Genomic DNA, 13,032 nt, shown 5'->3' on the forward strand with positions numbered 1-13,032 from the left:
CAAGCTCTGCCTCCCGGGTTTATGCCATTCTCCTGCCTCAGCCTCCCGAGTAGCTGGGACTACAGGCGCCCGCCACCTCGCCTGGCTAGATTTTTGTATATTTTAGTAGAGATGGGGTTTCACCATGTTAGCCAGGATGGTCTCGATCTCCTGACCTCGTGATCCACCCGTCTCGGCCTCCCAAAGTGCTGGGATTACATGCTTGAGCCACCGCGCCCGGCCGGGGAAAATACTTTTTAGTCAAGCTCTCTGAGTTAAGAGTCGGTAAAGGAAAATAGAAGCCACATTACATATGCAACAGAGGGACTTTAACACAAGGAGCTGGTTACCCAGCTGTGGGAGGGCTAGAAAGCAAATGGGAACGCTGAGTAACCTAGCAGTAGAGACTGCAGGGAACAGTTACCTTGCCTAGGGCTGAGAAACTAAATAAGAAGATTAGGGTTTCCAGAAGCCACAAGCATTGAGGAGAGATCCTGTGGACCACTGTCCAAGTACGACTGCAGCTCTGAGGGACCCAAGGAGCTGGTTATGGGATCACTGGGAGAAGTTGGAGTCTGTAGTTAACTGCCCCTACTGTGAGGACCCTCATGAGAGCAGCAGCATGCAGAAAGGAGCAAGCCTACTCTGTCCTTCTACCTTCCAGTCGCCCTCTTGGTCCTCCTCTTGGCTGTACCTAACAGTTGGAAAAAGGAGAACATGGTTTGCAGGGCTCTGGCATCACTTAGTAGAGGATAGAAGAGTGAGTGAGGAGCAGGGACAGTCACTTAATAAAGGGCAAGGGGCTGACTCACAAGGCCTGCCCAACTTAGCCGGTGCTGTTCCGCCAGGGGCCAGAAAGGCCACAGGGCCCTGACTTGCACTGCCGCTGCCAGCTGTGACTCTAGAACTTTGCAAAGCACCTTTCCACTTGCAATAACTGGCAGTAAGTGACGGCCGTGTCTTCCTTAGAATGTAAAATACTACCAAGGTATCCGGGCTGCCGTGAGCAGGGTGAAGGACAGAGGACAGAAGGCCTTGGTTCTCGACATTGGCACTGGCACGGGACTCTTGTCAATGATGGCGGTCACAGCAGGCGCCGACTTCTGCTACGCCATCGAGGTAAGCCACCCCCTTCAGGTGTGTGTCCTGCTTCTTGCATGGGAAATCTCCTATGCTCTTGGACTTGACCCATCTGTTCCTTCACAAACATTCGTGGAGTGCTTGCTCTGTGCCAAGCACAGAGTGTATAGAGATGTGTCAGACACAGTTCCTTCCTCCAGTGGCTAGTTTTCTCCTCTGTCAGCCTAGGCTGCACATCAGAATCACTAGGAGTTTTAGAAAATACTTACAGGCTGGGCATAGTGGCTCACACCTATAATCCCAGCACTTTGGATGGCTGAGGCAAGAGAATTGCTTGAGTCCAGGAGTTTGAGACCAGCCTGGGCAACATGTGAGATCCCGTCTCCACAGAAAAACTTTTTTTTTTTTTTTTTTTTGAGACGGAGTCTCGCTCTGTCGCCCAGGCTGGAGTGCAGTGGCCGGATCTCAGCTCACTGCAAGCTCCGCCTCCCGGGTTTACGCCATTCTCCTGCCTCAGCCTCCCGAGTAGCTGGGACTACAGGCGCCCGCCACCTCGCCCAGCTAGTTTTTTGTATTTTTTGGTAGAGACGGGGTTTCACCGTGTCAGCCAGGATGGTCTCGATCTCCTGACCTCATGATCCGCCCGTCTCGGCCTCCCAAAGTGCTGGGATTACAGGCTTGAGCCACCGCGCCCGGCCCTCCACAGAAAAACTTTTAAATATTAGCTGGGTATGGTGGCATGTGCCTGTGTTCCAGCTATTCTTGAGGCTGAGCCCAGAAAGTCAAGGCTGCAGTGAGCCATGTTTTGGACTTTATGTGAGAAAGCAAAAAATTACTTCTACCGTGTTTAAGCCAGTTATTGTGGGACTTTGTTGTTTCCAACTAATCAGTATATGAACTCAGTTTTGTAGGGGAAAGTATTTAAATACATGCCCCCACACCACCACACTCCAGCCTGGGTGACGGAGTGAGACTTTATCTCAAAAAAATCAAAACAAAACGAAGTCTAAGCAGAGTCTCACCCCTGTAATCCCAGCACTTTGGGAGACCCAGGCGAGTGGATCATGAGATCAGGAGTTCAAGACCAGCCTGACCAACATGGTGAAACCCCATCTTTACTAAAAATACAAAAATTAGCCAAGCGTGGTGCTGCGCGCCTGAATCCCAGCTACTCAGGAGGCTGAGGCAGGAGAATGGCTTGAACTCGGGAGGCAGAGGTTACGGTGAGCCGAGATCGTGCCACTGCACTCCAGCCTGGGTGACAGAGTAAGACTCCATCTCAAAACAAAACAATTGTATGCCTAGTCCCCACCCCTAACAGATTTTGATTTAACTTTTCTGGGGTGAGGCCTGAGCCTTGGGACTTTGGAACGTGTGGCAAGGTTGAGGACCACTACCTTGAATGTCCCTACAGAGCCAGCTCTCATGTTTACCAATTTGTCATCTCTTTAATAAAACGTGAAACAGCTTGAGCCCACAGAGGGAGAAAAATAAAAAACCAAACAAAATTAAAAATTAAACGTTATTTTTCTCAAACAAATAATGCATATTATTGTAGGAAAGTTGGTAAATACCAAATAAAAATAATATGTTGACTCAAAGTTAAGTGCCATTAACATTTTGATGTATATTCTTCTAAGTTTTTGGGGCAGGCAGGGAGCGTGTATATAAATACTTTCCCTACAAAACTGGATTCATGTAGTGATTGAGTTGGAAATAAAGCCTCAAAATTACAGTGACTTAAACAAGGTAGAGTAGTTTTTTGCTTTCTTTTTAGTGGCGTGATCTCTACTCACTGCAACCTCTGCCTCCTGGGTTCAAGCAGTTCTTTTGTCTCAGCCTCCCAAATAGCTGGGATTACAGGTGTGTACCACTGCACCTGGCTAATTTTTGTATTTTTAGTAGAGATAGGGTTTCACCATGTTGGCCAGGCTGATCTTGAACCCATGACCTCAGATGATCCTCCCGCCTTGGCCTCCCAAAGTGCTGGGATTACAGGTGTGAACCACGGTGCCCTGCCTTGTTTCTTTTTTAAAAGGAAGAATAACTTTCCCAGGAATTTCTATTATGGCAAACCTCTCCTTGGGTACCGTCGGCTAGAATGAGGTTAAATCTCATTTCTTTTTTTTTTTGAGACGGAGTCTTGCTCTGTAGCCCAGGCTGGAGTGCAGTGGCCGGATCTCAGCTCACTGCAAGCTCCGCCTCCTGGGTTTACGCCATTCTCCTGCCTCAGCCTTCCGAGTAGCTGGGACTACAGGCGCCTGCCACTGCGCCCGGCTAGTTTTTTGTAATTTTTTAGTAGAGATGGGGTTTCACCGTGTTAGCCAGGATGGTCTTGATCTCCTGACCTCGTGATCTGCCCGTCTCGGCCTCCCAAAGTGCTGGGATTACAGGCTTGAGCCACCGTGCCCGGCCTAAATCTCATTTCTTAACTCATCTATGGCAGGAGGGATTCAGTTACTCTTAGCTCAGACAAGTGCACCGCTGCACAGGTCAGTTACCCACGCTGCACCCTCACCTGATTTCAGGGGAGAGGGAGGACACAGAGTGGCTGTCGGGAAGTCATCTTCAGTGTCCACTTCTGGTAGTGTTTTGGGTGAGATCCTGAGCGGCTGAGGAGAAGGAGGTGTGAAGGTACCAGCCTGCAGGTTCAGGGAGAGGTGACTGATGAGTCAGAAGGCAGCAGGGATGAGGCACGACACTGGCTTTGGATATTGTCAGGGTGGAGGCAAAGTGATTGGTGAGAACTAGGGTTTAAGGCCCTCAAACCACATCTAAAAACATCAAGGCAAATCCTAGAAATGATTTGAAATAGATGATGAAGATTTTTCTGGCAGAACGTATGTGTGTGTGCCATGTAAGTACCGCATGCTAATCAGTTGCGAAACTGGAGCTGCTCACGTATGTACTTGTACTCTTTACGAAAGGATACAGCATTTGTCCCTCGATTGTAGTCAAAAACATAGATATTCATGGTAGAAAATGTGGGAAATACAGAAAAGGATTTTGAAAACATGAAAATCTTACCAGGATCAGTCTCATTATCATTTTGTTGTTTCCACTCCGTGTGAGGGGCCACATGTGAGTCTGTCTGTTTTACGTGCTAGAGCTCTTGGGGCTGTGGAATCTAAACCGGATAAATTGAAAACAAAGAGTTGGAGGTGCTTATTTATGTTCAGGGAGACGAAGAGTTCAGGAAAGATTTCTGTACTGGGGATTCATGCTGCCCTTGGAAGTGGGGTTTGATTTGGCAGGTGGGGCTGGGACGGGGAAAGCTCAGGCTTGCTTAGTAATCATGAGGTCAGTGTGGCTGGAGCGTTGGTTGTTGGGGGAAAGGGGAAGGAAGGCTGGGAAGGTAAGGGAGGGCCTCCAAAGTAGTAGTTCCCCCTTATCTATGGTTTCACTTTTCGTGATTTCAGTTATCTGTGGTCAACTGAGGTCCAAAAATATTAAATGGAGCCAGATGCGGTCGCTCAGCCTGCAATCCCAGCACTTTGGGTGGCTGAAACAGGTGGAGCCCTTGAGTCCCAGAGTTGGAGACCAGCCTGGGCAACATGGTGAAACCCCGCCTCTACAAAAAGTTGCTGGGCATGGTGGTCTATACCTGTAATCCCAGGTTGAGGTGGGAAATTGCTTGAGCCTGGGAGGTGGAAGCTGCAGTGAACTGTGATCATGCCACTGCACTCCAGCCTGGACAACAGAGCGAGAACCTTCTCAAAAAAAGAAAATTAAATGGAAAATTCCAGAAATTATTTGTAAGTTGTAAATTGTGTGCCATTCTGAGTATTATTACATAATTGTTCTATTTTTAGTTATTGTTATTAATCTCTTATTGTGCCTAATTTTTAAATTAAACCTGGTCATAGGTAAGCTTGGAGGCTGGAGCAGTTCCACCATGAATGCTAATCCTCCACGCTGACTTCTGACCAACCCCAGCTTCAGGAATGCCTCTAAAATTTCCACTCTCATGCACTTTGATGTAAATCCTGCCCTCAGGTCAGAACAACTTTGATGTTATCATAAATACATACTTGCCATAAATCCTGCCCTTAGTCAAATTTGCTGTGGTATGTAAGTCCTGTGTCTGAGCCATAACAGTGTGGGGGCCCAGTGTCTCACTGCCCGAGACAAGGCTTATGTTTGTACATTCCTATAAAATGTGTCTTTCTGAGAAGCTGGATTTGCCAGTCTCTTTCCTTAACCTCTCAGCTCCTATGACCTCTTGGGGTAGGTTTGCATGGAGCTGCCCACCACGGAACAGTATGTGTGTATGCATAGCAAAAAAAAAAAAAAAAAAGTATATATAAGGGTCAGTACTATCTGAGGTTTCAAACATCCACCAAGGGTCTTAAAATATATCCCCCATGGAGAAGAGGCACTGCTGCGCCGTAAAAAAAATGTAGGCTGTGTTCTGCCAACAGTGGGGATTTGGGATAATTTTGAGCCTAGAGGATGACCTGCTTCCTCACACCTGCAGTCTTGCTCTCCTCTGGAGGGCACAGGACGTCTCCCAGGTTTACAAGGCAAGTCCCTTTCCTGGCTTTTGGCGTCCCCTTGGTGTGGCACTGACACCTACTGCTCTTGCTAAGTAGTACAGCCTCCTCGGGATCCCTGGCAACCCCGCTGTGCCTGGCACGGAATGGGAGGCCCTAACCACAAGTTAAAGCCAGCTGAATCTCAGCCCTTTTTCATGATGCATATTTGGAGGGTAAAGTATTTAAGTTACGTATCTTAGGACCAGAATCAAGCAATAGCTTGCTCACCTTAAAGGTCAGACTACTGTTTAATTTATTGCTCACTTTTCCTTGGGTTTTGGCTCTGTTTTCTAGGTTTTCAAGCCTATGGCTGATGCTGCTGTGGAGATTGTGGAGAAAAATGGCTTTAGTGATAAGATTATGGTTATCAACAAGCATTCCACCGAGGTGACTGTAGGTCCAGGTGAGATCTACACATCCTGTGTTGAAAGCTTTGCTTGCCCTTGTATGAGAGAAGAAAAGCGTTATTCCGGTTACCTGGAACAAATCCAGGTCATAGCATAGAAATGGGGCCTCTCTGTGTGGAGCTCCCTTCAATAAGGACTTGGTTTCTCTTGATGTTTATTTTCCTGCTAGTTAAAACTAGTCAGCAAGGAGTAGACTAGAGCTAGTCAAGTCCATCTGTGGAGACGCAAACAAAGCCTGCATTTGCTTTAAGCAAGTTGGAATTCTTATGGGGCCCAACTCTAGAGTTTCAACTACCAATAATCATGTCTTGTATAAACCTCATTGGCTATGATACTGCCACTGTGCAAAGCTCAACTCTGAGTTTCATCAGGTAGAGCGTACTTAGTTCTGACATCCTGCTTCTGCATACAGCATGAACGATTTTCCTGTATTACATTGTCTCTTACGGTTTCCAGAATATATATGTACACATACACACACACATATATATGTATTTTATATACATACATATATATATTTTTTGAGACGGAATCTGACTGTGTCACCCAGGCTACGTTGCAGTGGTGCAATCTTGGCTCACTGCATCCTCCACCTCCCAGGTTCAAGTGATTCTCCTGCCTCAGCCTCCCAGGTAGCTGGGATTACAGGTGCCTGCCACCATGCCTGGCTAATTTTTGTATTTTTAGTAGAGATGACATTTCACCATGTTGGCCAGGCTGGTCTCTTAACTACTGACCTTAAGTTATCCATCTGCCTCGGCCTCCCAAAGTGCTGGGATTACAGACGTGAGTCACCATGCCTGGCCTCCAGAATATTATTATTATTATTTTTTTGAGACAGAGTCTCGCTCTGCCGCCCAGGCTGGAGGTGCAGTGGCGCGATCTCAGCTCACTGCAAGCTCCGCCTCCCAGGTTCACACCATTCTCCTGCCTCAGCCTCCCGAGTAGCTGGGACTACAGGTGCCCGCCACCTCGTCCGGCTAGTTTTTTTTGTATTTTTTAGTAGAGACGGGGTTTCACTGTGTTAGCCAGGATGGTCTCGATCTCCTGACCTCGTGATCTGCCCGTCTCGGCCTCCCAAAATGCTGGGATTACAGGCTTGAGCCACCGCGCCCAGCCCAGAATATTTTTTATAGTCTAGAACTTTGTTTCAGTCATTGAAAATTTCACATGCCACTGACACTTAGAAAACATAGTTGAAAGATTTGCAAAGGAAAAACTTCTGTGGTGAAGTTATGGGTAACACCATGGGTTTTTTCTAATTTTTTGTGGCGATAGGGTCTTACTATGTTGCTCGGGCTGAACTCTAACTCTTACACTAAAGTGATCCTCCCACCTCAGCCACGCAAGTACCTGGGACTACAGGTGTGCACCACTGTGCCTGACTTTTTCACCACGGTTTTGAAGAATGCAGTATCATTCTGAATTGAAGCTTCTGCCTAAGGTCAACATTATTCTCCCATTTAACAATTTTTTTTTTTTTTTTTGAGACGGAGTCTTGCTCTGTTGCCCAGGCTGGAGTGCAGTGGCCGGATCTCAGCTCACTGCAAGCTCCGCCTCCTGGGTTCCCGCCATTCTCCTGTCTCAGCCTCCCGAGTAGCTGGGACTACAGGCGCCCACCACCTCGCCCAGCTAGTTTTTTGTATTTTTTATTAGAGACGGGGTTTCACCGTGTTAGCCAGGATGGTCTCGGTCTCCTGACCTCGTGATCCGCCCGTCTCGGCCTCCCAAAGTGCTGGGATTACAGGCTTGAGCCACCGCGCCCGGCCAACAATTTTTTTTAATGGAGAATCTGAAACATGTACAAAAGAAGTGGATACTATCTTACGTATTTATTTGAGACAGAGTCTCACTCTTGTTGTCCAGGCTGGAGTGCAATGGCAGGATCTCAGCTCACTGCAACCTCTGCCTCCCATGTTCAGGCGATTCTCCTGCCTCAGCCTCCCGAGTAGCTGGGATATACCACCATGCCCGGCTAATTTTTGTATTTTTAGTGGAGACGAGGTTTCACCATGTTGGCCAGGCTAGTCTCAAACTCCTGACCTCAGGTGACCCACCTGCCTTGGCCTCTGAAAGTGCTGGGATTACAGATGTGAACCACTGCGCCTGGCCTTTTTTATCTTTAAAACATACAAACAAGTTTACAAGTCATTCCATTTACAATCAACATTATTGAAGTATGATTTACATTAAATGAATATCCATTTTCATTAGTTTGATGAGTTTTGACAAATATAAACACACTTGTAACCACCACCACCATGATTAAGGTAATAGAATATCTCCATCGTGCTCAAAGAGATTCTTCATGACCCTTTCTAGTCAGTCCCCCCATATCCTGGTCCTAGGCATCCACTCATAGACTTCTTCATTGTAGATTAGATTTGCTTCTCTAGGATTTCAAGGAAGTGGAATCATAGAAGTGTGGACTCTTCTGTGTGTGCTCTCTTTTATATAGCGTGATGCTGATAAGGCTTTTCCACACCGTTCGTGTCTTGGGGGTTCGTTCTTTTGTATTACCGAGCAGCACTCTATTAGATAGATGAACCATAGCTTGTTTATCCCCCCACCTGTTGATGGACAGGGATTTCTTGGATAGGTCTTTAGATTCACTGATCTTTTTTTTGCAGTGTCTGATATGCTGTTAATGTTAAGTATATCTAGTAAGCTCTTCATTTCTCTTTTTTTTTTTTTTTTTTTTTGGAGACAGGGTCTTGACCTGTGCCCCAGGCTGGAGTGCAGAGGTGTGAGCACAGCTCATTGCAGCCTTGACCTCCTGGGCTCAAGCAGTCCTCCTGCTTCAGCCTCCTGTGTAGCTGGGACCACAGGCTCATGCCACCATGCCTGGCTAACCTAAAAAAATTTTTTTTGGTAGAGATGGGATCTCAGTTTGTTGTCTAAGCTGGTCTCAAACTCCTGGGCTCAAGCAATTCTCCCACCTTCCAAAGTCCTAGGATTACAGGTGTGAGCTGCTGTGCCTGGTCTCATTTTTGATATTGTGTTTTTTATCTCTGAAAGTTCCACTTGATTATTTTTCGTAACTTCCATTTTTTCTCATATTCATAGTTTCCTGTAAGCACATTTATTTTAGCTTTTTGAACATCCTTATCTTCTGTTCCCACCATCTTTGTTTTTTCTGGGTTTGTTCTCTTGACTCATTTTTATCCCTGTTCTGGGTCACATTTTCCTTCTTCACATGTCTAATCATTTTTGTTTGGATGCTGTGGCTATTGGGATTTCCCCATTGTTGAGTGCTAGACTTTGTTGTTTTTGCTTTTTAAACTTTGGCATGCAATTGGGTTACTTGCAGTTCAGATTGATCCTTTCAGGGCTTGTTTAAGCTTTCTTTGGGGCAGGGTTAGAGTAGCTTTAAGTTAGGCCTTTTCAACAATAGTGTTGTGACATTTTGGCATTCTCCAACTAAGTGACATTTTGATAATTCTTTGTTGTGGACCCTGTCCTTTGCATTATTGTAGGTTGTTTGCAGCATCCCTGGCCTCTTCCCAGTGGATGTCAGTAGCACTCCCTCCTCCCACCATTCTTGCCAACTAAAGCTGTCTCCAGATTGCCACATGTCTTCCTTGGTCTTGAGTGTGTAAAAATGTCACCTGTTGAGAACCACTGCTCTAAGGCTGTTTAGCCAGACAGTTACTGCAACCTTTCTGGGGTGTCTCCTGAGAGCTCCTAGGTGTCCAGCAGGGATTCCGTTGTCTGACTGATCAGAACTTGAATGTTTCCCAGGCCTCTGAGAGTTCTGGAGATTGTTATCGCTCATGCACCCTTTGCTCGGCTTTACAGAGTATTACCCTCTGTGTATGTGAATGTATTAACACAGACCCTAGAGGAACCCTGTGCAGCGTTCTGAAGGCTTTTTTTCTGTGTAACTTCCTCTCTGATTCTCTGCCTGGCAAGTTCCAGCTGCTTCCATTCCCTGAACTTATTTCCTGTCTGTTTAACTCAGCAAGACTGCCGTGCTCTGCATGACCTCTTACCCTGTACTGTGGTCTGGAAAGGGTCTCCTGGCTGATAGCCAGAGCAGGGTAAAGGTTACTTGGTTTGTTTTCGTTCTTAGGGAGCAAACTGTGTTGCCTCTTGCTCAACATCTGAAAACACTTGTTTCTTACATTTTGCCCACTTTTCTAGTTGATAACAGCAGGAGGGTAACCTGATCCCACTTACTCCACTATGGCAAGAGTGGAGATTGATTTATATTTTTTTGAGACAGTCTCACTTTGTTGCCTGGGCTGGAGTGCGGTGCTGTGAACACAGCTCACTGCGGCCTCGACTTCCTGGGCTCAAGTGATTCTCCTGCATAGCTGGGACCGCAGGCAGGCGCCACTACACTCAACTAATTTTTTTGTTTTTTTTTAATTTTTATTAGAAACTAAGTCTTGTGGCTGGGTGTGGTGGCTCATGCCTGTAATCCCAGCACTTTGGGAGGCCGAGGCAGGCAGATCTCCTGAGGTTGGGAGTTTGCAACCAGCCTGACCAACTCTGTCTCTAGTAAAAATACAAAATTAGCCAGGTGTGGTGGCGCATGCCTGTAATCCCAGCTACTCGGGAGGCTGAGGCAGGAGAATTGCTTGAACCTGGGAGGCAAAGGTTGCAGTAAGCCGAGATTGCGCTATGGCACTCCAGCCTGGGCAACAAGAGCAAAACTCTGTCTCAAAAAAAGGAAAGAAAAGAAAAACTAGGTCTCGCTTTGTTGCCCAGGCTGGTCTTGAACGCCAGGCTTCGAGCAGTCCTCCTGCCTCAGCCTCCCAAAGTGCTGGGATTACAGATGGGAGCCACTGCATCTGCCGAGGTCATTTATTCTTGAAAATCCATCCATTTTGACAGCAAGGTTGGCCACGCAGTGTGCTGACTCCGCCTCCAGGCAGCATTGTTCACACGTACCTCAGCTTAGGCCAGACCCTACATGTGATTTCTTACTTTAAAAAAAAAATTTTTTTCTTTAGACGGAGTGGCTCTGTTGCCCAGGCTGGAGTACAGTGGCATGACCTCGGCTCCTCCACTCCTGCAACCTCCACCTCCTGGATTCAAGTGATCCTTCCACCTCAGCCTCCTAAGTAGCTGATATTACAGGCATGCACCACCACCCGGCTAATTTTTGTATTTTTAGTAGAGATGGGGTTTCACTGTGTTGGCCAGGCTGGTCTTGAACTCCTGACCTCAAGCAATCCACCTGCTTCAGCCTCCCAAAATGCTGGGATTACAGGCGTGAACCACCACGCCTGGCCAATTTCTTAACACTTTTTCTTCATAGCACTTACCACTGCAATCATTAAATCATTATGTAGTTATGTATTTCAAGTCTGTATCCCCACCCAGCTGAGGCATCCTGAGGTCATGCACTGCGTGGGTTGTATTAACTATTCCATTCCGTTATTTGCTCAGAGCCTGTCATGTAAAGGAGTTCAGTTATTTTTGTTAAGTGAGTAGATCGTCAGTCGTGCTTCATCCATAATCCCTTGTAAATGTGACTTTGTTTCCGATCCTGTAGCGTGATAAGTGACTTCCTCATTGCCAGGTTGGGTGGCCTTTCCTCTGCTTTTCCTCTCTAACCACTGTGGCTTTGGTACTTCTGCCATTCCTTCCTTCTTGAAACTCTCCCTGGACCTTAGTGACATCTCTTCATCTTGGTTCTCCTGTGTTGCTTTCTTTCTGCTCCAAATGTGTGCTTTCCAAGGTTCTGCTCTCAGCCCCTTTAAAAAGTGGCATCTGAAGTGTCCTGTTCCCCAGAGCTGGATTACGTGCTGAGGCTTGCAGAGAGCCAACCCAGGGAGCAGCGTGTGTTCATCCGTCTGTTTCGTTCATTTGGTAAGGGCTTAGGAAGCTCCTGGGGTGGCTACCCGCTTCTTGAGACAGTCTCACTGTATTGCCCAAGATGGAGTATGGTGGGGCAGTCTCAGCTCAGTACAGCTTCTGCCTCCTGGGTTCAGACAATTCTCATGCCTCAGCCTCCTGAGTAGCTGGGACTACAGGCGTGTGCTACCACACCTGGCTAATTTTTGTATTTTTAGTAGAGACAAGGTTTCACCACATTGGCCAGGCTGGTATTGAACTCCTGGCCTCAAGTGATCCGCCCACCTTGGCCTCTCAAACTGCTGGAATTACAGGTGTGAGTCACTGTGCCTGGCTCTTGATTTTTATTTTAATGAAGCAATTTGGACTGTAAAGCATTTTAAGTTATATAATTGGTTTAAACATTTAGGAGATAAAATTGGCAGAGTAGGTGATCAGTGGGTTGTAGGGTGACAGAAATCAAGAATTTATCTAGTGTGTGTTGACTTACGGGGCACTAGACCTTGTTGTGGGCACTGGTGTACAGTAGTGGACAGGCAGTCTGCGGTCCTGCTGTCCTGGAGCTAGTAAATGATGCCCAGGTTCCTGGACTGTGTGACTCATTCATTGAGGCAGAAACCCTGGAGGGAGGAGCAGGTGTGTTAGGTGGGGTGGGTTGGATGAGTTTTGGCCAGTGTATTCCAGTTGGAGTTTGGCATGACATCAGAGAGGATGGGCAAGGCTACTCGGGAGGGTGGTTTCTGGCAGAAGACAGAAGTTTTTTCTTAAGCTCCACTGATACTGTCATGGAGTACAGGTGAGCTTCATAGGAAGTGTGCGTGGTTTTTTTAATCTTCATCATCTCAACCACCACCACATGAGACAGAGCCCATTCACCCATTTTACTGATGAGGCAACTGATGATCAGAACTAAGGGCTCAGGGATAGGAAGTGAGATTCAGGCCAGGCTCCAGCCTCGAGCTCGAGGTTCACACTGTCTCTGTTGTGCTCTTCTATCAGCTCCTTTCTTTATTTTTTTTTTTTTTTTGAAATAGAGTCTCACTGTGGCCCAGATTAGAGTGCAATGGCGCGATCTCGGCTTACCGCAACCTCTGCCTCCCGGGTTAAAGTGATTCTCCTGCCTCAGCCTCTCAAGTAGCTAGGATTATAGGCACTCATCACCACGCCTGGTTAATTTTTGTATTTTTAGTAGAGACAGCGTTTCACCATGTTGGCCAGGCTGGTTT

The 13,032-nt window shown here is 46.9% G+C and overlaps 1 protein-coding gene across 8 annotated transcripts in view; it reads left to right on the top strand.

The window, feature by feature from the left end:
• PRMT7 (protein arginine methyltransferase 7) overlaps positions 1 to 13,032 on the top strand; it is a 49,026-nt gene that overhangs the window by 13,564 nt on the left and 22,430 nt on the right. For 5 of the 8 annotated variants that reach the window (XR_002731254.2, XM_023210245.2, XM_023210250.2 and 2 more), the window contains exons 4-5: positions 949 to 1,098; positions 5,889 to 5,997. Coding sequence is in view for 7 of the 8 variants with exons in the window: in XM_023210245.2 (XP_023066013.1) it covers positions 949 to 1,098; positions 5,889 to 5,997 (259 nt within the window). In the remaining variant the exon portion in view is untranslated. Of the gene's footprint in view, positions 1 to 948; positions 1,099 to 4,925; positions 5,056 to 5,888; positions 5,998 to 13,032 lie in introns of those variants that run through there. The other 3 variants (XM_023210249.2, XM_023210251.2, XM_023210252.1) reach the window with 2 other exon arrangements.

Source organism: Piliocolobus tephrosceles, chromosome 17 (genome assembly GCF_002776525.5).
Source record: "Piliocolobus tephrosceles isolate RC106 chromosome 17, ASM277652v3, whole genome shotgun sequence".
In the NCBI taxonomy this organism is placed as follows: domain Eukaryota; kingdom Metazoa; phylum Chordata; class Mammalia; order Primates; family Cercopithecidae; genus Piliocolobus; species Piliocolobus tephrosceles.